Below are 26,768 nucleotides of genomic sequence, written 5' to 3'. Positions count from 1 at the left end.
GTTTTTTATGGCTGAGCAGTATTCCATTATATATATGTATATTTTATATATATATGTACCACATCTTCTTTATCCATTCGTCTGCTGGTGGACAGTTAGGTCGCTTCCATATCTTGGCTATTGTAAATAATGCTGCTATGAACATGGGGGTGCATGTATCTTTTCAAATTGGTGTTTTTGCTTTTCTTCAGGTATATGCCCAGGAGTGGGATTGCTCTATTTTTAGTTTTTTGAGGACCCTCCACTGTTTTCCAAAATGTTATCAATCTCTCCTACAATTCTGACTGTAAGTTTGCCCCTTTTCTTTAGAAGACCCTTGCCAGACCGCTGACTTCCTGTCTTATGGGATGTAAAAAAAAAAAAACAGCTGTTCCACACCAAATAACAGGCGCCAGAAACGTAAAGTTGTGAGTTTATTGCATATGTAACAAAATGAACCTGACCGCCGGGGTCCAGCCTGCTGTACAATCACTGTTTGTTTTGTGTTTCCAGCTGGTTCTATAACCACATTAAATAGAACTAGTATTTCTTTAAATACTTTTGATTTTGACATAAAACAGAACATTTAGTGTACAACTTTCACAAAATAAATCAGCAATAAAAACAGTGGGAAGGATAACAAGGATAGCAGCAATACTTAAAAACAAGACATTACAAAATAAATTAAAAAATACATTATAAAGTGGTTGAGAAACAAAAATAAACAAATTTTTAAAATTCATACTATGTTTTGGGAAGGCTGCCGTGCAGCACACACCTGGCTGCGGACGGGGGCGGAGGGGCGTTTTCTCGGACAGCTCCGATCGGAGGACCACCTGACCTGCATTTGGACCACGCGGCCCGGCAAGCTCTGGGGCCGCAGTTCCAGGCGCTTCTCCCTGCGGGAGTCAGGAGAGCTCCGCCCACTGTCACCCCGGGGCCCCTCCGTTCTCCCCACAGCACTGGCAGAGCGGTGGTTTGCTACATCCCTGAGGGTCGGCTGATGACCGCTGGTGAGGCAAGCCTGGAAGTCGGGCCCTGAAGCATCTGGGCAGAGAGCTGAGGGGACCAGGTGGGTCGCTGGGGTTCCCGAGAAGGGCGACAGATGGGGAGGCTCCCGCAGACCCCAAAACCCACGGCTTGCCACACTATTCTTTGGTGGGGGTGGTCGGGGGGTGGGGAGTGTTCCAAAGGCCCAACCCACTGTGGACAGTTACGGTTCTAGGAGCAGTGCCACCGACAGCCCTGTTTGGCAGGAGTGACCTGGGGCTCCGGAAGGTTCTGCTGTGCCAGGCTCCACAACAACCCACGCAGCTGGTGAGGTGCCCGCGTCCCAGTACGAAAGCGGAGACCCAGGCCTTGCGGGCAGGTAAGTCGACTTTCCCCAGCAGCCCGTGGAGGAGCCAGGACGTGAGCCTCTGGAGCTTGCCGAGGTGACACCTGACACGTGAGGGTGGCCTGGGGCCGGCAGGGGCACTGCCCACCCCACCCCCAGCGCCCGCCATCAGCAGGAAGGCCGCTTTAAAGGAGGCAAATGGCACACTCCTGCTTCCAAGTCTTTCCAACCACTAGACCCTTGTTTCCTTCCTAACTTCCTGCGGATTTTGGCCGACACCACAGGATAACTGGGTGGGCCTTCCCCCCTCAGTCTTGAGGGCCTCAGTTCCCGGATGGCAGTCTCCTCCTTGCGGTTTAGGTCCGTGTTACAGAGGAGACCTGTCTGGGGGGTGAGAGTGGTGGTGGGGGGGGCGGTCTGTCTGTATCATTCATTTCCTCATTCCTCCAGAGGAGGACCCACGGCAGCCAGCTTCCAGGACGCCAGAAGGTGTCATGGTGAACGAGACACAGGAGAAGCCCAACGGGCAAGGCGGGACTTCGGAGAGACTCAGCCCGCAGTCCATCCTGGACGTTCTGAACGGATTACATTCTCCTTCTGCAGCCAAGGCATCCTTCCTATTCTAGAACCTCAGCAAGTCACCCAGAAGCACGGCTTTCTCTCGCTCCTGGAACCTCCAGCCAGCGAACTCCGGCCTGCCAAACGTCAGACCACTGGCTGCTTCCCGGTCGAGCCGAAGAACCACAGCAAGGTGCAGGGGGTAAGTAAGTGCGCCTCCAAACCTAGCACCGTCCACAGGCGTTAGGAACAGAAAGAACAGACGGGACAGTCGGCCAGAAAGCTCCTTCCAAACCCACCTCACACCCGCAGCTGGATCCCAGCACTGAACTCGGAACCTTACAACAAAACTTCAACAGTGAAAGGTCTTGCTAATGAATTACCCTGCACTCGCCCCCCAAACAAAAACCACCACCATACGGGAGAACTTGCTGCCACTGCTGTTTTTCTGCTGAACTTTATCTGAAATCAAACCACTTTGTTAAAATACTTTTTGATCTTCTGTGCAAATAATTGGAAAATGCTGGTAGAAACCTAGGGTCAAGGCTTGCTTTGGCCTTGCTCATATCTGGACAAGTGAATGGAGCAGCAGTTGTTAGTGTCACCATCAGACGTTGGGGAAGTGGGCTGAACGTGTCACGGTGGAGTGGCCCCTCTCTGCCTTCAGGTTTCCATCCACGACCTACTTCTTGTAAACGAGTAACCCGGGGTGGATTTAGGTCATGGAGGTTATCCGTTCTCTCTCTCCCTTTCAAGCTAGTTTGCACCAAGCCAGCAGCTACAATGATGGAATTTTGTTCTATTAGTTTAGTGCTTTCCACAAAACGGTTTGTTAGCATGCACGTGGCCCAGTCGACGCCCTTCCAAGTACAGCCTGCGCCTGGCTGCGAGCATCTGAAGCTGGGTTTGGGCTGCTTGTTTATAAGCTCTGTTATGTGGTGTTTTCGCTGGGAAAATATTTCAAACTGGATAGATAACGTGGCTAAAGGGACTCTTAAAAGGAAAGATCATTTTTCTTTATGCAAAACAGATTTTTCAACCAGGAAACCCTGAAAAGAAATAAATACCCAGGCCTCCAGCACAAGCTGCCCCGATTCCCTTACCTTTCCAAAAGGGAAGCACAGTTTTGATGCCAGCTTCCTGCAGTGGCAGAATTCCAATAAGCATATATTATACGGTTATTGTTCAGGTAGAAATTAATCTGCTACCCAGAGCAGGCTGCTAGGATGTGAAATTTGGAATTTGAGCTGCTGAACTTGAAAACCTCAGGTCTGCTTGGAGACAGAAGAGCTAGTCCAGCTACCAGGGCCGAACCCTCAGGCAGCCCCGCTCAGCTCCATAACTGTGAGTCAAGACTCCTCTAAAGCCCCCAGGGCAGTGAGCCTGTCACCAGAAGCGTTACAACCGTAGCAGAATATCCTGTGTGACCGAAGCAGTGCTAAACCTGGCTGCGTTTTATTGGATGGGTGATGGAAGGGGTGGGGGGGTTCTGTCAGGAGGAAAATATGGGTGAGAGCCACCAACTGAAGTCCCCCCGCCCCCTTTGCTCCCCCAACGAGAAGCAGGGGAGACAAGCCTTTCCCTCGGGTGTTCTAGGATTCCAGGGCCTCAGCCGGCTTCGCGGAGGCACACAGAGAGCATCGCTTGGGGTCTGGTGGCCGTGAGCTAGCATCTGCTGCCTTGGGCTGCACTTCACTCCACAGCAAACCCACAGGTCTCCTCCACTGCTGTCAGCAGCTTCTCATAGAGCTTCTCATATGACTCGTAGGGTGGAATGTCGATCCGGTTAAAGCTGGAACGGGACAGAAAGGTGAGAGACTCACTGCTGGTGCCGCCTGGCCTGAGGACCTGCTCCCAGGACAGGGTCAGGGTCAGGGCCAGGCCACAGCAGAGCCTTTGCGGCCACAAGCACACACATGGTGGGGACAGGGCAGAGAGGACGGGAAAGCATCTCATCCACCTGGTTCTGGGAGATGGAGGAGAGTTTTCCCCTCTCCTCTGGTGCTTTTCTGCTTCTTAGGCAAAGATTTTCAGTCAGTCAACACACAGCAAAACAAATCTTATAAGATCTTCCAAGTGAGTATGTACTGCTTAGATTAGGACAAAGCTCTCAACTTGTTTTTACTGTTGTTTTGGGGAGAAGTTATTTCTCAGACCCAGGAACACCACGTTTGCAGAGCACTGCAGCCCAGGCTGGCTGCAGTCAAATCACCACTAACAATTCACTGCCTGTGGATCTAATCCCCTGTGACTTAGATCTGAGAGCAAAACGGGGCAGTCTGGAGTATTTCCTGCAAAAACAGAAACTGTATCTCAAAAATAATAAAACGTCAAATCCCTGATAGAGGATTAAACGACCGGGTTAGCATTTCCTCAGGGAAGTTCATTCCCAAAGCTGTGCCCAGAAGACACCTTTGTAGACGATATTACCTCATAACAAATCAAAAACTGCAAGATCCTGACTGAGAGGACAGAGTGCCTCCTGAATTACTAGAGGTTAAGTGGTTGAGGATGGCTTTTGTCAAGAAGGAGTCGGGCTAAACGGTGTGGAGGCTTCTCAGGGGGCTTAGCACTGGACGTTCTTCACGTCCGCTTTACTCAAAGCACTAAACCATTAGAGAACACAGCCTGCTGGCGCGGGAGCAGCCCTGTGCGTTAGCATGCGCCACCCCGGGACGGCCATCCTGGGCGCAGACCCTGGGCCCGGGGAGGGCGCGTCCTCTATCTCAAGGACATGGAAACCCAGTTTGATGTCATGGACGGCGTGGGAACCCACAGCCTTGGTTCCCAACCAAGAACCTCCCATCACATCACCATGCATCCCGGCAACATTTGGAACTGACTCTCGTGAACCAGAGGTGGCTCTCGTCTCAAGAAATGGCTCCCAAAGTGCATGTAAGTGATTTGATTTTAAACCACAAAGGAAATAACCCACTACGGGTATTGTTTAAGTGAAAATCAAGGGAGGAAACATTTTTCAATACACAAGGTGCATCTGTCATACGCAGAGTTCTGAGAGGAGACCAATAGCTCCAAACTTAAAACTGCAGTGTTCCCTCCTGACACTGCACGTGTGTGCGCGCGCGCACACACACACACACACACACACACGCACGCACATGTGCGGCAGGACCCAGCGAGGTGACGACTGGGGCCGGGGAGCGGCTCCAACGTCAGTCACGTCTCCAGACAAAACTGGGTTCACGAAAGAGCCTCGTGCTGACCCTCACGTGCGTGCTGTCCACTGCAGAGTCCAAGTAAGAAAACAGCTCAGAAAAGTCACGCACGGAGACAGGCTCCCAGGGCGCTGGTCCTTACCAGGTGTGGGCCTTGGGCAGGTTGTCTGTGTTCGCGTCAATCAGGTGGATGGTGAACAGCCGCGGCCCTGCGGCGCCTGTAGAGCCTTACAAGACAGCATTCTAGTTAACACGCTTCAGAGGCCGAGGCTGGGCCCTTGTCGCCACCCCGAGGCCCTGGTGCCAGGCGGCCGTCCTGCCAGAAGGTCACGGGGCTCACACGGCCACACGAGCCTCTGCCTGCTTTCAGGATGCACCTACCGTGACCATTAAGTGACTAACACCAGACATTTTAGAAAATCACAGGAGCAAGGCAGAGCAAAGGCGGGGACCGCTCTCCTCTCACCCGACCACGAGCCTGCTCCAGGGCGCTTATCTGAAAGCAAAATCTTTCAATCGCCAGTGATTTTTTTTTTTTTTTAACAGAAATGTCTAGCAAGCAGGATATGGAGTCAGGAAACCTCCCCAGGCAGAGGCCCAGTGGCAAAAGAAAGACACAAAGGCTGGGACCAAAGCCCTAGGACGAGAAGTAACTTCTCTCACTCCAAGAGGGAGGAGTCGTCTACAGGGAACGTACACGTGAAATCTATCTGCTCCCACTAAGTTTTAAAATATTAAGATTCTTCACCTTACTCCTGCCGGTTGTCAGGGTTACCAAGTGACAAAACCCCCTAATTTTACAAATCACAGAGCCCTAAAGAGGCCTTCAAGGACTTTCCCAGTTGGCTGTGCTGACCACGAGCCCCTCCAGAGGCTCAGAAGCCTCGTTGTGGACAGCCTCCCACCCCCTCCTCCTCCAGCCCCCAGCTCCAGACCCAGGTGAGCCAGAGACCCAGCCAGAGCCGGAAGGGATGCATGAGAGGACAGGGACCTAACTGGACAGGGGAGCCTCTCAGGCAGGCCCCTTGTACAGATGAGGAAACCAAGGGCCCGGGAGGACCCCTGGAGCTGTGACCCACACGGCAGCAGTGTGCTCTTAGAGACTCAGGACTGCAGTTAGAGAGCTGCTGTCAGAAAGTTCAAAAATTAACCCATGGTGCATTTTTAAATGGCTTTCTTTCCCCACAGCCTTACTCTTTGTACCCCCTCTCTGTCACCAATTCTGTTGAGGGAGGGAAGCGGAGGCCCCGGCTCCCCTGGGCCTTCCTGGCTCAGGTCTTTCCAGACCCAGCCCTGTGTGGGCAGCAGCCGGCCGGCACCCACCACTGCTGTGTCACGTGGCTCAGAGGCCCTGGGAAAGGTGGTCTGAGGTGGGCGGGGCTCTGTGTGATGGACATGCCCTCCTACATCTTTCCAGATGTTTTCTTTCACCTTGGGCAAAGGATAGTAGAGCCTCAAGCCCTGGGGGCAGCAGAGAGAAGGGCAACCGGAAGGCCACGGCTCGTGTGGAGGGAAGAGGGTCTCTCCAGCCCCTTGGCCAGGCAACACCCCTGCAGCACCGAGTGTCTGTCATGAAGGACCCGAGGCCATGTCGTCTCCTGGCGACACCCCAGGACGACTGCCCGCCGCCGCCCGCGCCCCAGCCCAGCACCAGCCCCACCACCACGTCAGTCACCTTGCAGCGCCTTGAAGCCCTGGAGGGGGACCCGCGTGGAGCCCGTCACGAACTGCAGCAGCCGGGCCCTCCTCTCCTCGTCGAAGGTCTCCACCGCCTGCCAAAACCACCGGACCACGTTGCTGTCAGCCCCGCAGTGCTTCAGCCGCGTGTTGGACTTCCAGTCGTCCAGGTCGATCTTGTCCAGGCCGCCGATGATCAGCTGTGAGGGCGTGAAAGCAGGTCACCTCCCCGACGTACAAACCGACGGGTGCCCAGCTCCCAGGACACGGAGAGCGTTACAAACCACGTCCCGACAAACCGGACACGCATTCAGACAAGTCGACAGACACGTACACAGCGGGCCTGAGGCCCACGCTCTGTGTCTGCACCTCCGGGCCGGCTGCCACCCCGAGGACGCTGGTGTGGCTACTCATGTGACGTTTCCTTAGCAGCGCGTGCGTGTGTGCGTGTGCGTGTGTGTGTGTGCACTGCACTGGGGAGGATGGAGGACCGAAGGACCAGCCACAACAGCTGCATGGAGCCACCCGTAAAGTGGGGCCGCCTCCCGGGGACGCGTGGGGCTTGAAGTCTGAGGAGGAGGGAACAGGTCAGGGACATGCTTGTTGCTGTGACCTGCTCCGGAGCCATCGCTCCCCCCAGGGAGGCACCTCGGGGCCCACAGCTCTGGCACCGCCCTGGGGCCAGAAAGGCCGGGAACAGCCTGAAAGGCAAGGGCTACTTGGCACCAGAAGCGGATGGGGTGCGCAGGAATGGCTTTGTTCACGCCCATGAAGAGGGACCAGAAGCGACAGTAATACTTGGTTCTGGGCCTAGTAACAGCCAGAATCAAACAAAGCAGCTGGTCATGAGAACTTCCTCCATCTGAGGTGACCCCCAGGAGGGGCTTAGGAAGCTGTGCTGCGGGGAGCTTGCCCACCCAACAGGACAAGCCGCACAACGCCCGGCAGGATGTCGCAAGAGTTACCCGGAATCCCTGCCGCCAGGCGGGCACCAGGCCTTGGCATCAACTGCTCAGGCCTCCCCGACCCCCCGCTCCGCCCCCAGCCCTGCCTCTGCTCTCCTGCAGCCCCGGCGGCCCCTGGGCCTGCGGGGATCGAGCAGCCGAGGAGCGCCCGTCACGCGCCCCGGTTCCCCCGGCGCTCACGCACCTCCAGCTCCTTCTGGTCAAAAGGCTTCAGTAAGTGTTGAGGGATGAGTTCATTAAACCCCTTCTGAAGAGCCAGGAACTGGGCCTCGATCCCCCTCATAAACCTCCAATTTACATATAACCTGAAAGAAAAATTCACACGTCGGAAGCAGTATCAAATGGCTCGTGAACGTCGTTTTTTTCTCCATTAGTTGGTTCTGATATCCGCTGAACCCTGCCCACCATCCTCCCCTAATGGGGAGGAAAACCCCACTGGCGGGCAGTACCCAGCCTAAGAGTCAGGTTAAAACTAAATCAGGGGCTTCCCTGGTGGCGCAATGGTTGTGAGTCCGCCTGCCGATGCAGGGGACACGGGTTCATGCCCCAGTCCGCGAAGATCCCACATGCCGTGGAGCGGCTGGGCCCGTGAGTCATGGCCGCTGAGCCTGCGCGTCCGGAGCCTGTGCTCCGCAATGGGAGAGGCCACAACAGGGAGAGGCCCGCATACCGCAAAAAAAAAAATAAAAAATAAAAAATAAATCAGATGTTCTGATTCTTCGCTTGAAATAGCAGTAGGATGTAACCTGGCCTGTTACAGGTGCCATAATTTAAAAATATGTTTGAAAAGAAAATACAGGGCACAGTGAGAACTACACACCAGTCTGACAGCCTGAGCACAGACATGCCCATGTGTCTAAATTTCCCATGGAAGTCACTAGTCATTTATTTGCCTCAAGAGGTGGGAAAACAGACTATAAAGAGGTGGACTCCCATCACACCAAGCTCAAGGAAGCTTGCCCCAAACTTGAGGGAGGCCTACTCCTCCCTCCTGTGGCTATACCACCTTCACACCCACAATCAGGCGGTCACTGGAAAGCTACCCCTTGGGCTCTGGGTCATGAATCCCCCTTTAACGGGTCAACCCTGGAGCCCACCGCTGACCCTGCCGGTTTCTGGAAGTCTCTGCCGCTACCATGACTCTGGTCCAAGCGCTCTGACGACATAAACATGGCCCCCCCGTGCCCAGGACAGTCCCAGGCCCCGCCAGTCCCAGCGGTAACCCCCAGGGGCCCCAGAGCATTACCTACCGGACGTATTCTTTCTTGTTCTCCTCTGTGACAGGGACATTCCTGCCGTTGGGTTTCAGTTCATGCTGAAGAATCCTCCCGAAAGCGTTGTGCTCCACGCAGAACGTGTGGTCCAGCACGGGGGTGATGTCGTTCTCTCTGGGAAGTTAGGACAGAAGATGAATGTCACTTAGGCCTCGGCCACCGCACGGGAGCACATGGAACATTGAATCAACAATCGGTAGGAAGAGGGACCGGCTCCTCCTTTGCAGAAGAGGGGTGACAGTAGTGACACCGCCCTGTGACTTCCTGGGACAGAGCCAGCCGGCTGCTTTGTCCCCTGAGTCTCTGAGCGGACAGGAGGGAAGCATGAAGGGGCAACTGAGTCAAAGGGAAGCCTCGCCAAGAAAACACGGCGCCGCCTTCTCCAGGCAGCCTTCCAAGGGCATCAGTCCAAGGAAGCACTTGAAAGTCAGAACTGGCTCCTTCACCTGCCATGTTTCTGGAAACACAGACTGGGAGGTTCTCTATAGGATGAAGGCCCTGGCCCCCCGCAGACCTGCCTTTCAAGCTGGGACACGTGGAAGGAGGTGGACAGAACACAGGACACGATCGAGTCCTCGGCTTGTCCCCCGGTCCCAGAGCCTGGACCTCTCATTGCCGTGAAATCGGTCCTCACGAGGACCCCCGACACCTACGGTGACCATGTAACTGTACCTGTTGCTTTTAAGAGAGTTTTAGGGTAATCCTAAAACAAAGGCACCTAAATATTAGGGTGATTTTGGATACCTCCTTGGCTGGAGACACCCCAGAGTGTCACAAACCAACCAACCACCAGGCCTGGGGATTAACATTCACAGTCATAACTTAAGTCAAGGAAACAGCAAAAGAAACGAGTCCATGTGATGAGAAACTGGGCAGACGTTACGCGGAAAATGTCAGTTAAGTATTGTTGTTGAACCTACTTTTATGTTTCTGATAGTTTTTCTATTCTCCGATTTCACACCCATCCCCCAAATACACACCCACGTGCACGCTACACAACACAGATGGATTTGGGGCACGCTAAGACGGGTGACGATCGATGCATTTTCAGTTAACTGAGTCAGTACTTACAGAATCCACACTAGGCTCTTATGAAGTTCCGGGTCCACCGACTCCAAGTCAGAAAGCTGGATGGGTTTCCCCAGCAGCTGCTTGTAGAAGGGAACTGTGAAACCCCCGTTTATGTAGTGTCCATGGAACACAGCCAGACCCATGATCCGACCCACAAAATGGAAATAAGACAAGTGGTCCTGTAGGGGGCACCAGAGAACATGAATTCGTGAGAAAAATGACCGGCCAAGGCAGATGGGTATCTTGTACTTTCTCCAGGTTTCTTGAATCAGTTACTCACGGGCTGCACTCATGACCAGATGAAAGACGGCTACATAGGAGGTCAAACTTAGCGCATGACTTTTGGAGAGGTCATCTGAAGGATACCTTAGATTATGCCCTTGGTTCAAACACCTTCTCAGAATTGCTACCTAATTTGTGGGACCCAGTGCAAAATGAAAATGCAGAACCCCTTATTCAAAAGTTGAGAATATCAACATGGTGACGGCAGAGAATCAACCAACCCTGGTCCCTTCTCAACACAGCGCCCGGTGCTGGCACAGGTTGCCGCCGGCCCCTCCCTCCCACTGCACCACGAGGAAATAAAGGGCAAAAGGTAATCCCCCTTCTTCCTCTGCCATCCCTCCCCCATCCCACAAAAAAGGAGCAGAGAAAAAATCCCAAGGGAGTTGAGGCAGGGACACAGAGGAAAATAACTGTGAGCAACCCAAGTAAGAGAACCATCTTAAAACCAGCGCTGTTCTGGTTTGTAACCAGGGAACCTCCTGTTTCTACTTTTAGGTTGAAATTATACTCAGAGAGTTAGCTCCCATGTTGGTAAAAGGTCCTGTCACATCGACTGCTCGTCAGGGACCACGTGCAGGACGCGGCCCCACGTCAGAGCCCTCCTCTTACCCGCTGGCCACCCTCGGACCAGTTACACACACACACCGCCTGTTTCCTCATCTCTCTGACAAGCAGCTAAGAGCATCAGCACCGGTGGCCAAAAAGGCCAATTATGGGAATATTCCCATTTCGACTGGGAGGAGGATGTACCTCGTCACCCACTTCTCAGAATGACACCATCAACAAATACAGCCGTCAAGCCAGAGTTCCCCTGACACGACATACTCACTGATACCAGCCACCGAAGATACGGGATTGAAACCATCCATCCTAATCCAGTTCTCACTCTACCTTGCAATGTTTATTTACCATAGACTTTGAGTAAGTCTACAATGAGTCAACCAAGAATTGAGATTGAAACTGGAAATCCATTTAAGAAATTCTCCAACTAAGTCTCCGACCTCTTTAGTCATTAATACTTACAGGGTTGATGGAAGAATCGGGATTGATTTGCAACATGTAAATGTTGTCCGTGGAATACTGGAAGAGTCCATAATACGGATTCAACATCTCATGGCACAATAAGTAAAGCCACTCCCTAGAAACAACAACAAGACATTTTAAAACTTCCTAATTTCCGATCTTCACGAAAGGACTGATTCACCGTGTCCTAGAAACCCAAACTGGTAAGGCTGCCTGGCTCTGAGAGGATGCGATTTGTGCCGATTGGGCAAATAAGCTTAATGAAGTAAAAAAAATTGCTTCTGGTGGTGTCAGAAATGGATTTTCTGGCCCAAAGTCCAGTAACTCTGAAGCTGAGAAAGAACTGTGGTTGCCTGGAATCAGTACCAGCTCAGAGGCACAGTGTGCTCCGCAGTCCGTCAGCTTTCTTGCACCCCAACTAAGGTTTTCTCTGCTACTTTGCAGAGATCAAGATCTCAGGTGACGATGTTAACAATGTGGTAAAAACCAACAAAAGTGCAACAGAAAGCTGTCAAAAATGCGTGTGCACATACACAAAACAGAAAAAATATATATGCAGAGCATAAAGAAAGATGGGAAGAATTTATACTAACATGTTGACAGTAGCTAACTGGAGAATTCGCATTCTGGGCGTTTTAATTTTTTTTCACTTCTTTCTAGTTTTTAGATTTCTGATGGTATCATGTTATTAATGTTTAAATAAGGAGAAAACATTTCCCAGTCTAGGGAGACAGGGATTATTTAAGAACGACTTTTGCCCTCATAATTTTCTGTCCTGTTGAATTCTTATTTTTTGCCATAAGCGTTATCACTTTTATAATTTAAAGGACTAGTTTAAAATCTTAAAATGTTAATTCTAAGAGTTTAAAAATCTGGATAGGGTACATAAAATGGATTCTTTTCTGAATTCCTTTATGTTTGAATTATTTCATTATAAAAAAGCCCCAAATCAAAACCAATCAAACAAAAAAAGCACTTAGCAGACCCCGTATGGCTCAGCTGCTGCGGCCAGACTGGGATAAGCCCGGGTGTGGGGGTCTGTACAACACGGTGTAGCCTTTTATTCTTTCTACTCAAAACTCCTTTAAATGGACGAATCTTATTAAGATAGCTGCCCCAAGTTTTACTCTGGAATTTCTTACTCCTTCAAACAGAAAAGACAGAATTGAGAAAATACGAAAAGGATAATAAGCACAAATGCAAATCATCTGTCCGAGAAAATTGTGAAAATACACACAAAATGATTACACCAACACAAAGCTGTGTATCCAACTCAAAAGAACAGGAAGAAAAAAAAAAAAAAAAAAAAAAGAACAGGAAGGAACTACCAGAAGAGATGAGACAGACACCAAATCTTAGGAAGCCTCTTTACTAGGAAGGCAGAATTTCCCAACTCTGGTGCTTTGATTTATCCCCAAGTTTTGGAGTTTGGATTTACGAAGAATTGTTTTCATAAATGCCAAGGACCTGCCACTGTCTAGACAGGAAGTGATTAAAATACAAGCAAACATCCTGACCGAGCTGTGGACAAGGTACAGAGCACGAGGTATGTTCTGGAAGTGGTCAGGGAAGAGCTAACTACACAGGCAGAAGAGGGAGAGAAAGGAAAAGGTTCAGAGCCAAACACTGAGGAGATGAGCACAGACTGATTCCCATCGACCAACATAAGGGACACAGACACACACGTATGTGTAACACACATGTAACTGACATCTCTCCTCAGCCCTACACGACAGGTGTGAGCCACTCAGACACGAGGAAGACTCAGCTGAAACAATGTGAGATCAGACTGGAGGCAGAAAAGCAGGGCTTCTCAGCTCTTCCCTCTGTAGCATCATGTTAATCAAAGGAGCTACACAAAGACTTGATAACCACGGGAAATGCAGAGGACAGCGAACTCCTAACCAGACCAAACCTAACCCAGCTATTCACGTGCGTGCCTAGGAACCTATAACCCCAGCTGTGCACGGGAGCAACCATAAAGTAAAACAGTTCAGGATACTGACTCTTGAGATATCGCGAGACTAAAAAGGAAAAGGTAGAGAAGAGAAAATGGAAGTAGTTTGATTTGAATTTAGGACAAATATGAATGAGGAAGTAGGAAGAGTCTCCCTGAAAAGGGGGACGGAAAGCCTAAACCCCTAGTCAGGAAACGGAATTCGTGTTTTCAAGGGCAAACAGAAGTGACATTCGCCAGAAGAAAGATGGTTCCTAGAATCAATATTGAGAAGATCAAGGAAGAAACTTGGAACAACCTGGAAAGGAAAAGCATTTCCCATGGAGAGGCAGTACCAGTGCAAGCGCGCTATCAGGAAGGCCGGGATTTTCTGCATCCCTCATCCCAGACGGAGTCGAGATCACCTGAGGAGCACAGCGATGGGAAGAGGCTGGAGGAATGATTCTGTTCTGGGGCCCAAGGGCGCATCGTGGCTTTTGTAATTATTTACTTTTGGCTGCTGAAAAAAATCCCAATTCCACCCAGAAACCTGACGAGACCCCCTAGAATGCTTCTCAGAACCTAATTTTGCTGGTGCTGACTGCTGCAGCGTGGAGAATCCACTTGTGTTTTCTAAATTGTGAGGGTACGAGGCTCTCCTGTCCCCTGGCCCCCAAGGCCGGGCCACTATCACACGTCCGCACAGGAACGAGGGCCCTTGGCAGCATCTACCAGCGGTGTGGTCACTTGTGCAGTTACGATTAATGTCTGGACCTCGTCAGGCTGAGGACTCCTTTGCATGGGGGGGAGGGGGGGTGAAGGGGGCAGGGGACACGTTGCTTTGCCCACATTGTATCCCAAGTACCCAGTCTGCGGTGGAGTCTCAATGCTTACCAGTTAATGAATAAATACAGAAAACACTCCCTCTGAGGGCCCGAGGGTGCACTGGCTCCGGCGGGGAGGGGGGGCATGCAGCACAGAGGGAGGCTGTGAGGACCACCCGCCTCTGAGCCACAGGGACTGGGTGGGCGGTTCAGTGAGGCGGGAAAGAACAGGGAGCAGTTGGGGGGAGGGGCAACCCGAAATGTTGAACTGTTAGGTTTAAGGGGCTAAATACCCAAGCACAGATGAGAGGCAACTGGTAAACAAGTCTGGAGCTGAAGGAGGGGCGAGGAGGGGCGGCCAGGAGGCTCCAGGGCTACGCTCGGATGCCCACAATGTCCAGTGGGAAGGAGGAGGGGGACGCACAGCAGAGGAGCCTGAGAGGGAGATTAGAGGGAAACCAGGTGCCCTGGAAACCAAGTGGCAAAGGTGTTTCGAGAAGCAGGGGGCCACCAACTACAACGAGTCCTGCTGACAGACCAAGACTGAGTCGTCATCACTGGGTTTGGTGAGACGCAGGTCAGGCGGGGGCCTCGACACAAAGGGCTCAGAGGGCAGAGAGATCTGCTCAGAATGTGTTCAAGAGAAAGCGAGGATGTGGAAGCGGGAATTGGGATCACACAACTCTTTTGAGGGGTTTTGCTACGAAGAGAACAGAGGAACAGGGCGATGACTGAGCTATGCGTTCTTGAACGCATCTCTGTCTTTCCTGGAGTTTCTAATTGTTTTTCTTTTTCCTGTGCTTTCTTTGCCTTTATTGCCTCCTTTATTGTAGCTTCAACAGGAAGGGGATATAGTATCTAGGAAAGGTTTGGCGGCGGGTGGGGGCATGTTTGTTTCTTTTAAGAAGGGGAGTTGCCGTAGCACATTTGTATGACCCAAGAGACTTTAAGGGACATTTTGATGAAAAGAAATAGATGTGAAATAACAGGAAAAGCACAAGGGCCTGGGATGCACTGTGCCAGGGGCAGGATTGCTCTTATACAGGGACATGCATGCGCCACGCAGGGCCACGGTGGGGAAGTCTGACCGTACAAGTACAGACAACGGCAGACTCGATATCTGGTGGTGACGGTGAGGAAAGACCCTTCAGATTGCTTCTGTTTCCTCAGTTAAATAGGAAGCAAAGTCAGCAGCTAAGAGTGAGGATGGGCGGAAGTGACGCCCGAGATCTGAGAAAGAGAACCACGGGGGAACTGAAGTAGGTGCTGAACCCTCCTTGCGGCCGGTGGCTGTCGATGCAGAGAAAGACCAGCAGCATGGAAGTGTGTTCGCCTCCAGCCACATTCAGCTGCTCAGGCAATGCTCAGAGCAGCCTAAGGAGGGGATCTTCAGAGCTGGGGTTTTGCCAGGTAAGCACAGCAAACGGAAAGAGAGGCAAGGAAGTTATGAGGGGGCATGAGGGAGCGATTATGATGGTGGATTACGGGTAAGGAGGAAGTGAAGACAGGAGGGGCGTGAAAAACAGAAAAAAGGTGGTGGAACCTGTGGATGATGGGTGGCCATGGATGGGGTCAAATGAATTAGACGTGCCCAAAGCCACACTCTTCTCTGACAGTGACCCTGGGTGCTGAGAAGCAGCGGAGCAGTGTCTTCAGAGCTCTAAATGAGAACTGTTTTCCTTCTAGAAGCCTATAAAGGGCTAAACTACCAGTCAAACTGTAGATTATAAGACATTTTCAGACTCAAGATCTTAGAAAATCCCCCTCCCCCCCACACACACCCCTTCTAAGAAAGCTACTTGAGGATATATTCCAGTAACATAATGGAGGAAGCCAAGAAGAGGAAGCCATAGGACCCGTACAGCAATGGCTCTAAGCCAAGAAAGCAGTGAAGTCCCTGAAGACAACGGCAGCGGGTCCAGAGAATCAACAGTCAGTCTGGACAGAGTCTCCACAAGAGAGATGCATGGAGCAAAGGGGGCGGGTGAGGATGGCCCAAGGTGAAGTTTAATGGGGCAACAGAGACAAGACCTGGCTTTAAGAAAAGAAGAAAGAAAAAGAAGAAATTCTTGGGAAAATTAAAATTTGTTCAAAAGGATAAACTAAATGATAGAATACCACTTAATCCCTCAATGAACAATATTTACATTGTCATAATAATATAAAACAATGTACTGATTTTTCAACTCCTGTAAATAATAGGTAGACAAGCACAGGCGACTAACTTAATTTTGGTGACAGAACAAAATGTAAATCTTCAACCTTGATAATATACAAGTGATACTACAGATGACAGAATGTAAGAGGTAAGAGGTGGAAGGAATGCTGGAATGCTGAAGGGAAAGTCAGGAGAATTAATATCCTTTTCGCATGAAAAAGAGAGGTCAAGAGATAATGTCTCTAGCTGACCATGAAAAAATAATGGTGAAAAAACATTATAGAAAGTTACAAAGACAATGACAGAACTAAAAATACTGATATTACAAAACTGAGGAGTATTAAATTAGATCCTCACCACAACCATTACCTGGTCTATCTGTGCCTATGACCATACATCATGAAATCAGTAGATAACATCAGAACTTGATCGAGTTGGTGATCTAGATGGTTGGTTATATTAGAAGAAACAGTTAAAAGAGCAGAAGAACAGTTGTCTCAAAGGTGAAAAGAGGTAAGACAGGAAACAGAATATAATCATGAAAAGCTACTATCTTTAAAATCATTTGCATGAACTATTTTGACCAAAATCTCATTTTACAAAACTTGTTTGACACAAATGCAACGTATATGCCTTCCTCCCACCCCTGAAAGTCCTCTAGTGAGAGAAGCAAGGCTGCCTCCGTATTAACTTCGGGTTCAGTCGGGCCACATGGAGAAGGGAGTAAGGGTAGAAGTTTAATAATTCATTCTTTCTAAGAAGGAAAGTGATGGTGAAGCGCACGCGCGTTCTTATGGGTCATGGCAAGATGCTAGCGTGGCACACGCTCTTAGGAATTCTTTTTCTAAGAACGCTCTCTGATGGCAACACCTGAAGTCCTGACTGCTCCAAGACCAGCACCAGAAAGGGGCAAACGACTTCTCTGCAAATATTTGCTCACAGGTGCGCTCAAATCCACGCAGCAGGGAGGGGGGTACACAAGACTCTCACCTCGCCACCCCGCCATAGTCCAAACCTTCTTCTCCTCGGAATTTCACCATCAGTCGCTTTTTCAAGTCTTTTGGTCGCATCTTCATTATCTGGCGATAAGACTCCTGCACATCAAAATTACAGTTTCAGGGAGAAGAGCTCATCTTATTTTTAAAGTTATAAAATGATGAAAGGTTATTTATAATGGAGCTCAATTACAAATAAGCATCTGAGCTTATTTGTAAGCCTTTGAATCTGATTTTTGTCTGGTTCCTATTGAGAATGTTTAGTTGGCATCTAGGACATTGCTGCTTCCTTCACTTTTTCTCCCTCGGAAACAGCAAAGCACATGGCAGGTGATACTGTACCTAAAGGAAACACACATTTATTCTCAGCACAATCATGACTTAAGAGTTGAACATCCTCGCTAGGGTTGATTTTCTCTGCACAAATTAATTCCAATGTGTCCTATAAATAATTGATATATTTTAACCAAAATGAAGACATCACAAGAGAGTCTGAATACTGAAAGAATTCTGAGCCTGATTTTACAACTGAAGTCAAAAATCACACTTTCCCACGGAGTCAAGAAAAAACAAGGAGAGTTTAAGTAAGACATAAGCAGCTTACCAGACACAGAAAACATGCGGTCAGCCTAATAGTCCCTCAGATTCAGCATCTGGAGTGGAACCAGCTAAATGTCTGTAGGTATTTTCAGTGGAAAGGCACTTAAGGATCTTTTCTTGCTTCAAATTTAATGTAATTCAAAAGCTGGGTCCCAAGAGGCAAGAGGATGCTGAGTGGAAACGATCTGGCGGCAGCACCTCAAGAATTCGGCTCTTCTCTGTCCCCGGCAAACATTTACGATGCCCAGTGGGCAAAATCAGGCACTTCAGCTGATCCACTCATCGGGCTGTGCCCAAGCCTCCGTCCCTGCGCGGCCCCCTCAGCTGCTGTGGCCCAGTGAGAATCTGTGTCTCGTTTGATCATTTCTGCCAAGGATTCCACAAAGGCCCAAACACAGCTGAGATTCTACTCATGATCGTGGGCCCGAGAAACAGGCCCTGCCTACCAAAGGCCCTGCCTGTTTAGGGACCCTGATCCCGCAGGGGAGCTGGACAAAGGCCAGAACCCTGCCCGGAACCATCAGTTCTTCCTCCTTCCAGAAGGGACAACAGGGAGGCCACTTAGCTTCTCTGAGGAGGCAACGCCACGAGGGGAAATCGCATGCAAGGCTGCAGCAGAAGGAATGCTTGATTCTAGGAAACCGTGCGGATGGCAGGAAGTAGAATCTGTACAACGCGCGCACAGGGATTTACAATATTATTTAGTACTAGTTTCTGTACAGATCTCTACCTTTTCACTCAGAAGTCATCGATTTTTAAACCTTTACCACAGGAGGAAATACAGTTCCCTCTCTCTGCATTTCATTTCAGAGAGAGGGAACTGCATTTCACTGAGCGATAAAATCAATCTCCGAAACACCAGACAGAAAGCAGAACTCACTGTCTACTGACAGGGAGGAAGATTCTGTGCCCGAACCCCGTACCTCAAATATTTCCTCTCTGGATACTTCGATGCGGCAGTGACCAGCTTGGGGTTGCTGAAGCGAGAGCTCGTGTCTGAGGACCTTCAGTTTCTGGACTAAATCTCTCTCGTATCTCTGGGCGGGAAGCTCCTCGTCTTCCACGGAGCCCTCACTGGGCAGTGGCAGCGGCTGGCTGGGCTCCTTCAGTTGGCACTGGTGACTGGAGAAGAACAGAAGCATCGAGGTCACCCCAAGAGCGGCGGCCAAGGTTGCTGCCAGCAGTGCACCCACACAAAAGGGACTGAGAGGGGAAGTCATTTCACCGAACTGCTAGTCAATATTTCTTATGGAAAAACTGCTGGTGGCCACCCTCAGGCTAAATAGATGTCTAGGATTCAGTCAAGGAGACCCTCCATCTCCGCATCTCATACATTATCGTTGCCATAAGTAAAAACAGAAACTGCTAGCATTCATCGCGCATCTAGTGCGTATCTGTGAGCCTGACCAACGCGCTATTAGATGTGCCTTGGGGGTGAGAGTTAAATGGAGTTGACGAGAGAGCTTTCAAAGCAGATGACCGTGGAGGGGGGCAAAATGCACAGGAGCAAACAAGTGAGATGCAGTGGTAACTACTCCTACTCATAACCAAGAGATCTCCAAGCCCACTCATCAAAGGCAGAAGTCCAGACCTTCTGGACACAGTAGCATCTGTCCTGTTCAAGTTTTGCCGGTTCTATCAGCTGTCAATGACAAGTGCCCCGTGGGCTCTCATGTTCTGAGGACACAGCAAACCTGGAACGCGGAGTGTGGGAGCCAAGGTCATACCCAGGTCCACAGCCCCCGGGAATGATGGCCCGGGAAGAGGTTCCAGCAAGCAGTGCTCTGGACCAGCCCTCCCGGACAGCGGTGAGCGGGCGGGCACCAAGGAAAGCCTCACTTCACTGCTTCTCTAAGGCCATGTATCCCATCAGAGTGCTGCCCACGGAAGCTTCGTGAGTGAAGCTGCCCCACACTGCCAGCTCAGGGGATTTTATTTAGGCTGCAAGCTAGAACAGGGTGACAACAACATAGGACTTCAGGACTGCTCACAGCGGCTCGAGGGTTTAAAACGCAATTGTCCACCAAGTATTTATCATATCTTGCTTACGCGTATTCTCTGCTAACCAACAATGCAATCAAGAAATGAAGAAAAAAGTTAGTAGAAAACATGAAATTTTAACGAGGTCAACAAAGATTTGGTAAAAGTCTTACTTCATGATGTGGTGTAACCTTGGGTCTGTAAACTGGGTTGTTCGGTTATTATGATCTACAAAATATATTCTCCCGGAAACTGTACTTCGGACTTCCCAACCGGGTGGCAGTGGTCCAAGTTCATCACAGTTCACGCTGTTAAGGTCTCTACCAAAATGGAAGATACAGAGAGGTTTGTCCATCTGTGTGTGGAGGCCTAAGACCAAAACTTCCGTGAGAGAACCCGGGGCATCCCCTTATCCAGGGGCCGTGTCCCGGTCCTGCTAAGAGGGACAGTCGCGGCGCTACTTACGCCAGACTTGCACTGAGCCCAGGCCTCTGTGCCGCAGGTAGCAGCACAGTCCCGCAGATAAGCCGCACCCCTCAGAGCCTGTGACCATGATAGGGAATGCGGTCTGCCCGGGGAGTACCATTCCTTCCACGAAAGAGGGCCAGAATAGTAGGAAGTATCTGAAGGCTGCTGGAAAACTCTGGATTCACAATTAAATGCTCAAGGTCAGAAAGGTTTCTGCATGGAAAAGCTCCCAAAAACAGTACACGTTTTTTCAAGCTGATGGGGACGTATGAACATGCATTCGAAATCTTCCAATTCTAGACATCTGCACCGGGAAGAGGCCAACTCCTTTTTGAGTTGGCTTTGTTAATAAGCAAGTCTTTCTAATTCTAACCTCTTGATTCATTATTTCAGTATACTCCACAGTCATCTGGGAGCACAGCATTACTGACCAAGATGCTTTTCTAATCAGGACCAAAGCCTGACATTCCTTCCAGTGGGTACTAAAGAGACACCTCATTCATTTGCAGGTAATATTTCCATTCTAATTACAGGTACTGAATTGTAAATTCAACATAGATTTGGAAAATCAAAGACAGGAAGCTTGTTCTCAGATGAAACAAATTATGAATAAAAAGGAAATGAGCATTACTAAAAATGTTATTAGGAAGTAACGCTATTCTGAAACAAAGGAAAAATTTTTTTAAAGAAAAAAGGAAAGCAAAGCAAAGAGAAAAAAAGAAACTTAACTCCATTACGGGGTGGGGGTGGGGCAGGGGTCTTTTTGACCTGGGCTCAGATGTATGGCCTTGTAGAAGGAATTGGTATAGAAAAGCTTCATCTCCCCCAGGAATAGTCCCCAAGGGACTGAGGCAATAGGAAGAGTAAAGTAGAAGAGAGGGTAATAGAGTCTTTATATTTCCTTTTTAGCTTTTCATTATGGAAAATTTTAAGGATATTAAAAAAATAGAGAGAGACCATAGTGAATAACCAGCTCTAACAATTACCAGCTTATCGCCAACCTGTTTCCAATGCTCCCCTATTGGCTTCCCCACCCCGATTATTTAAAGCATCACATCAGACATCATATCATTTCGCTCAGCAATATTTTTAGTTTAGAATGAGAGCAACACATCTTTGAGGGTTTATCGGTTTTTTAAGTAAGTGCATTTGATTTAATCTAGGGGTGAGGGTCTTTTGCAGTTACGTGATCTAATTTCAAGATCCAGGATTGCTTTCTAAAGGGCCCCCTTGCATTACAGCAGCTGCTGATCTACCAGCTAGAGAGTCAGGGGCGGTGGGGGGGGGGGGGGCGGGCATCAGAGCTGGGACGGTCGCCCAGAGAGTCTGAGTCCAGCAACCCTGTTACAGGTCCCTCTGTTTGTGCTGCTGCTCTTCCAAGTTCACATCTTCACACCACAGGGGCTCTTATCACCCACAGTCCAGGGTGGGGGGTCCAGGCAACTGCTGGAAAAGGGCCTTGATGGTGAGAATTTTAGGAAACCTACCTGGGTATCCTGGGGTCGTGCCACGTGCTAACTCCAGTCTGCGTGTGCAGGAAGTAAACCTGCCCCTGCACCGTTGTTCTCTGTTCTGCATGAGAAAGTGGGGGATACGGTAGTTACATTCAATTCCAAAGAGAGTTTTCAACCAATCCTGTAAGCACAGCGTCCCAGCTTCCTTCCAACAGTCTTTAAAAGCACCGAGAGAAGGGTTTGAAGCGCAGCAGTTAACTTCTGCCTGGCATCTGCGAGTCACAAGCCCTGGTGGACCTTACTTCTCCTGTTCCCACTTGGAGGGGCGGCCACACCCCTGGACCTGCCACCTTGGGACTGACCCTACCTTGACCTCTGCCCCTGCATTAGCTCTTACTTCCGGTCTGATCTGCCATATCTACTTGGATTCCTCCTGCATTTAGGTGCTCCCTCTGTGGTTGTCAAAAGATCCCATCCTTTCACTCGTACCCAAGGCCGTCCTCCCCACATTCAAATCCCAGGGCACTACAAATACCCCCATCCAGGCCCCTGCCCCACTCCTCTCGGTTTTCTTTGACATTCATTTGCCTAAAATCTTCACCCAACTGCTACACTGGGAGATTGGAGCCATTGCGGACAAATTCATGACAAGAAAGATTTGTCAACCATCTCGGGTTACTCTTCTTTACACTGACACAACCATCGTGGGGCACACCTCTGCAAACATCAGCACTTCTGGCAGGTACGAGTCACTAAAAAAAGCTGAAAACATTAAAGCTGTCTGAAACATCACCGATCGCACTCGGGACAGCGGGGTGGATGCTCTCACCGTAGCCTTCGGGCAGTTCCGGGGACTGGTGGCCGTGAGGTCGGTTCTGCGGCGTCTGGAGTGACCCTCGGACCTCAGGACTTCGCAGTCGCTGGGCCTGAAGTCTTTGATCTTGACTCGGGGATTCCACAGACCTGCAGCCACCCCCGCCAGCAGCAGCCCCAGTGCCATCCGTGTAAGGGGCTGGTTCCTCCATGAAGCAGCTGAGTGGCCTTCCCGGCCCTGAGTCTTCGTACGCAGTTCTAGAAGGGGAAGACCACAGCCCACATCACAATGCCGGCTGAAGACTGAGAAGCACCCGTAAGTTCCATGCCACGCTCTCACTTCCATTTGTTTTGCTTTTCTTGAGCAATATGATAGAATGTCCCCAGTGCTTAGTTTCATATAATCCGTCCTGTCCTGTTTAATTGGAAAGCCAGACTTTTTCATGCGGAGCCCGTGACCAAAGGGAGCCATGTGTAAAGTGCCACTGAGGCCACTCGTAGGATTTCAACCTCAGGCAGAGGCAAACGGTTGGAAAACACCAACCTTGTTCTATAAGGAGCTCAGAAAGTGAGATTTCAGTTTTCTTGACTCAGAATCATATCCAAACATTCCATTTTCCTTGTCATTTTATTCTATAATAGAACTCCTGGTTACATAAAATACCACAATGACTTTAAAAGTGACTTTTAACATAAATCTTGATCCCCTGAACAACTGTGGAGACAATTTACCTTAATAGTCTATCTTCCCTTATAAGCAAGTACTTCCGAAAAACGTTCTACATTGAAAAAGTACAAAGAGACACACAAATTGAGAGACTAGTTCAGTGAATGCCCTGGGCTCATCACCCAGCTCCAGTGATTGTCTCGTGGCCACGCGCCCAACTCCTCCCCCCTGAGCTGGAGTATTCTGAAACCAATCCCAACATTTTACCATTTCATCCTTAAATATTTCAGCACAGACCTCTGGAAGATAGGCCTTTTACCATTATCATGACCCCAAAAATGTACGTTAATTTTTTTAATATCATCAAATACCAGTCAGTGTTCAAATTTCTCCAGTCAACTGTCTCATTAATCAGGATCCAAACAAGGTCCATACACCGCATTTAATAGGTGTGTCCCTTAAATCTCTTTTATTAACTTATAGGTTCTCTTCCTTCCTTTTTAGTTATTTTTCTTGCAGTGTATTTGTTGAAGACACCAGGTTGTCTGCGACACTCTACAGGGTGCCCCCCTCTGGATGGAGCTTCTCCCCGGGGCTGTGCAACCCATTCCCGTCCCCTGGACCTCCAAGATGTAAGTTCATGTCAGATTATCCCTCTTTCATGATGTTGTCAGCAAGTATTAACGACATTAATAGTTAACTCATTGGGGAATTGAAAAATTGTGATAGTGACCAATGAGAATTTTTGAGGGTGTTTTTCGGTTTTGGGGTTTTTTAGAATTTATTTCTCCCTGTATCATTATGAACTCAATGGATTGCTTTAATCCACTGCAGTTATAATTCTTTACTGATGCTCTTTGGCCAGCGGGAACCTCTGTAAATTGGATCCTGAGCCTTTGGGGCACTACCCCACTAGTTTTGACAGCTTCCTTTACAAACGAGGAAACTGGATCCCAGTGTTATCCCAAGACTGCACCTCAAGTATTCAACGCATTGAAAAGGTGTGAAGGAAACTTTCATGCAGTGCGAGAGCCTGGGCAGCAGAGAACTCAGTGGGCATCGCTGCAGTGATACGTACCCTTCATTTTCTAACAGCCCTCTGCAGTCTACCACGGACCCTCCAGTGCCTATTCTGTCTCGTGTCTGTAAACTGACTAAAAAGAAAAGAACATCCTGCATTAAAATCCAGTGGTATTTTATACAACTGTAACACAGTGAGCCATTGCAAATGTGTAATTTATGTATGATATTATTTTAAAAAGTGAGGCATATGTCTATACATACACATATACATTCCTATGCTTTCAAGTATGAAGCATCTCACTCCTTGGCTGCACAGAACGCATACCACTTGGAACACTCCTTGTAAACGTGGAGCAGAAAGAGATGCTGTGTTGTCTGTGCTCTTCATCAAGATAACAGAACACAATTTCACTTCCTCCAAGGTACCTTATATTTTAAGAAGATTTTGACTTATGTTTAATAAGGACACAGAGAGCACTGTCAGTATGTGCAAGGTCTGGATGCACCTACGTGTCGATTCTCTGTCCCTACTATGAACAACAAAGACACTTATGAAGCTGCTTCCAGTTATTCATTTTTCCCCGGCACATCCCTCCACCAAGAAAAGAAGAAATCACAAATAGAAAGGCAGTAAGTGGGAACTCTGTCGTGACAGGAGTTTTCAGATGGATATCCACTGTCCATTTATCTTGGCTCAGGTCTACATAAGACAATACCTAAAAGATTTGGGGCCATAAGTCACTCTGGTGTGCTGCTGAAATACTGTTTTCTTTGATTGCTTGCAATGCATACAGTCAATATTTGGGTTACCCTGAAATGCTAATAAAAATGGGATGGATAACAGGATGAGCTACTTAACAGATAAATTACTTCCTATGGAATACCTCCAGTCAACGCTTTATGACATGAGCACATTTTGTTTCTTCATTCTAAATAAGTCAGTCCTCTGTAAAATCATATTACATGGAAGTCTTCAGAAATTCTCTTTGCCTTTTACATATATGATGGGTCCTGAAGAAACTATTTCTTAACTCTTGCATATGTGGCCACCATTTTTATCATCTGCATTTGGATAACATGACAAATTGTCAACTCATGTGATGATTAAAATTACATTACAAATTATAACCCTACATCTCTTTGTACCTTAGTCATTTTAACTCCACCTTGAATGACAGAATGAAGGGAATTAGATAAAATAATAAAAACCACATAAGATGAAATTGTTTAGTCCTGGAGAGATGGCCCCTGTATGGGGCCTGTCCTTCGAAGTATGTCACCATCGCTCAGTGCCTTTATGTGTTTTCTCAGTGATGCAGAGCTGAAGGTTAAGTCTGTAAAAATTATCTCTTTATACAGATGAGAAAGTTCTTACCCACTATTTGGCCACGAACTGCATCAGTATCTGAGGGGTTTAGTTTGCATAGATCCAAACGCTGGTCTGCAAACAAACAATTCAAAACTTAACCCAGGGAAATGTTAGCTAGAGAGGAAGGCAGGAATTCTGTATTCAGTATTCAAAGAAATAAAATAAAAAATGATGCCCCATAAGCCTTCTTCAGCTGCATTAAGAGGCAGAAAAACGTTGGGTTCTTACATCCAGTATCTTTTAATCTGCTGATGGCATTGGAGAGCAGCCGCACGCACCCCAGGAAGCCAGCTCCCTGCTTCTTGTGAATTTTCTTGTGGTTCCACACGCTGATGGTTATAGAATCCGTTTTCCCAACGTATCTGAAACCAACATGCAAACTCATTTTTAATTGTATTTCTCAATTGCGATAGCCCATTGAGATTTTATCTGATTGACTTGTTAGTCCAGAAGAATCCTTTTAAAATAATTTTGCTCTATATCCACAGCTAACAGGCACTTAATAAGTATATATCTACTAACTCAATGGGCTGGGAAAGGACTACAACTGGTTATGTAAGAAACACATGCAGACAACCACATAATGATAATAATCTTATAACAGAGGTTTACTATATTTTTATAGTTCCAGAGGATAATGGCAGGATTCAAAAGTTCCCACCAGGACTTCCCTGGCGGTCCAGTGGTTAAGACTCTGCACTTCCACTGCAGGGGCACCGGTTCGATCCCTGGTCGGAGAACTAAGATCCTGCATACCGCATGGTGTGGCCAAAAAAAAACAAAAACAAAAACAAAACCCCAGCAATTAGGCTTAATAGAGAATACTAATTTGCAGCAAAGGACTACTTACATCCATCCAAAGTACACAAAAGGGCACTAACTCAGACAGGAAACGTGCCGCTTTCTCTCAGTGTAGGTCAACCACAGAAGGGAGTTTTCGGGACATGGACTGACAACTACTTTCCAGGCTACTTCCAGTGCCACAGTGTAACTGCAAATGAGCCTCAGGATCCAACTACTAAAAATCCCACTCAAACCCAGTTCAATTTGTGTTAGTAAAAAGCCAGTAATAATCACTCAGCATTACTTGGACAAAAATTTCTTAGCAGGGACATGAAAACATAGGTGCCTAAAAAA

General features: G+C 48.7%; 1 protein-coding gene across 5 annotated transcripts in view; it reads right to left on the bottom strand.

Moving 5' to 3' along the window:
* Positions 1-395: 395 nt before the first annotated feature.
* SMURF1 (SMAD specific E3 ubiquitin protein ligase 1) overlaps positions 396-26,768 on the bottom strand; it is a 101,434-nt gene continuing 75,061 nt past the window's right edge. The window contains exons 4-19 of one of the 5 annotated variants that reach the window (XM_004268918.4): positions 25,860-25,993; positions 25,638-25,703; positions 24,318-24,393; positions 22,589-22,830; positions 21,793-21,877; positions 21,074-21,151; positions 20,011-20,157; positions 18,781-18,979; positions 17,253-17,356; positions 11,345-11,459; positions 10,037-10,215; positions 8,942-9,079; positions 7,876-7,996; positions 6,725-6,926; positions 5,192-5,276; positions 396-3,665 (exon numbers count right to left, since the gene is read on the bottom strand). In XM_004268918.4, coding sequence (XP_004268966.1) covers positions 3,566-3,665; positions 5,192-5,276; positions 6,725-6,926; positions 7,876-7,996; positions 8,942-9,079; positions 10,037-10,215; positions 11,345-11,459; positions 17,253-17,356; positions 18,781-18,979; positions 20,011-20,157; positions 21,074-21,151; positions 21,793-21,877; positions 22,589-22,830; positions 24,318-24,393; positions 25,638-25,703; positions 25,860-25,993 — 2,071 coding nt within the window. In that variant the 3' untranslated portion in view covers positions 396-3,565. Of the gene's footprint in view, positions 3,666-5,191; positions 5,277-6,724; positions 6,927-7,875; positions 7,997-8,941; positions 9,080-10,036; positions 10,216-11,344; positions 11,460-17,252; positions 17,357-18,780; positions 18,980-20,010; positions 20,158-21,073; positions 21,152-21,792; positions 21,878-22,588; positions 22,831-24,317; positions 24,394-25,146; positions 25,325-25,637; positions 25,704-25,859; positions 25,994-26,768 lie in introns of those variants that run through there. The other 4 variants (XM_033426588.2, XM_033426589.2, XM_049699267.1 and 1 more) reach the window with 4 other exon arrangements.

The sequence above is a fragment of the Orcinus orca genome, chromosome 16 (genome assembly GCF_937001465.1).
Source record: "Orcinus orca chromosome 16, mOrcOrc1.1, whole genome shotgun sequence".
Classification (NCBI taxonomy): domain Eukaryota; kingdom Metazoa; phylum Chordata; class Mammalia; order Artiodactyla; family Delphinidae; genus Orcinus; species Orcinus orca.
The sequence above is the reverse complement of the archived record's forward strand: the minus strand, read 5'-3'. Positions and strand labels throughout refer to the sequence as shown.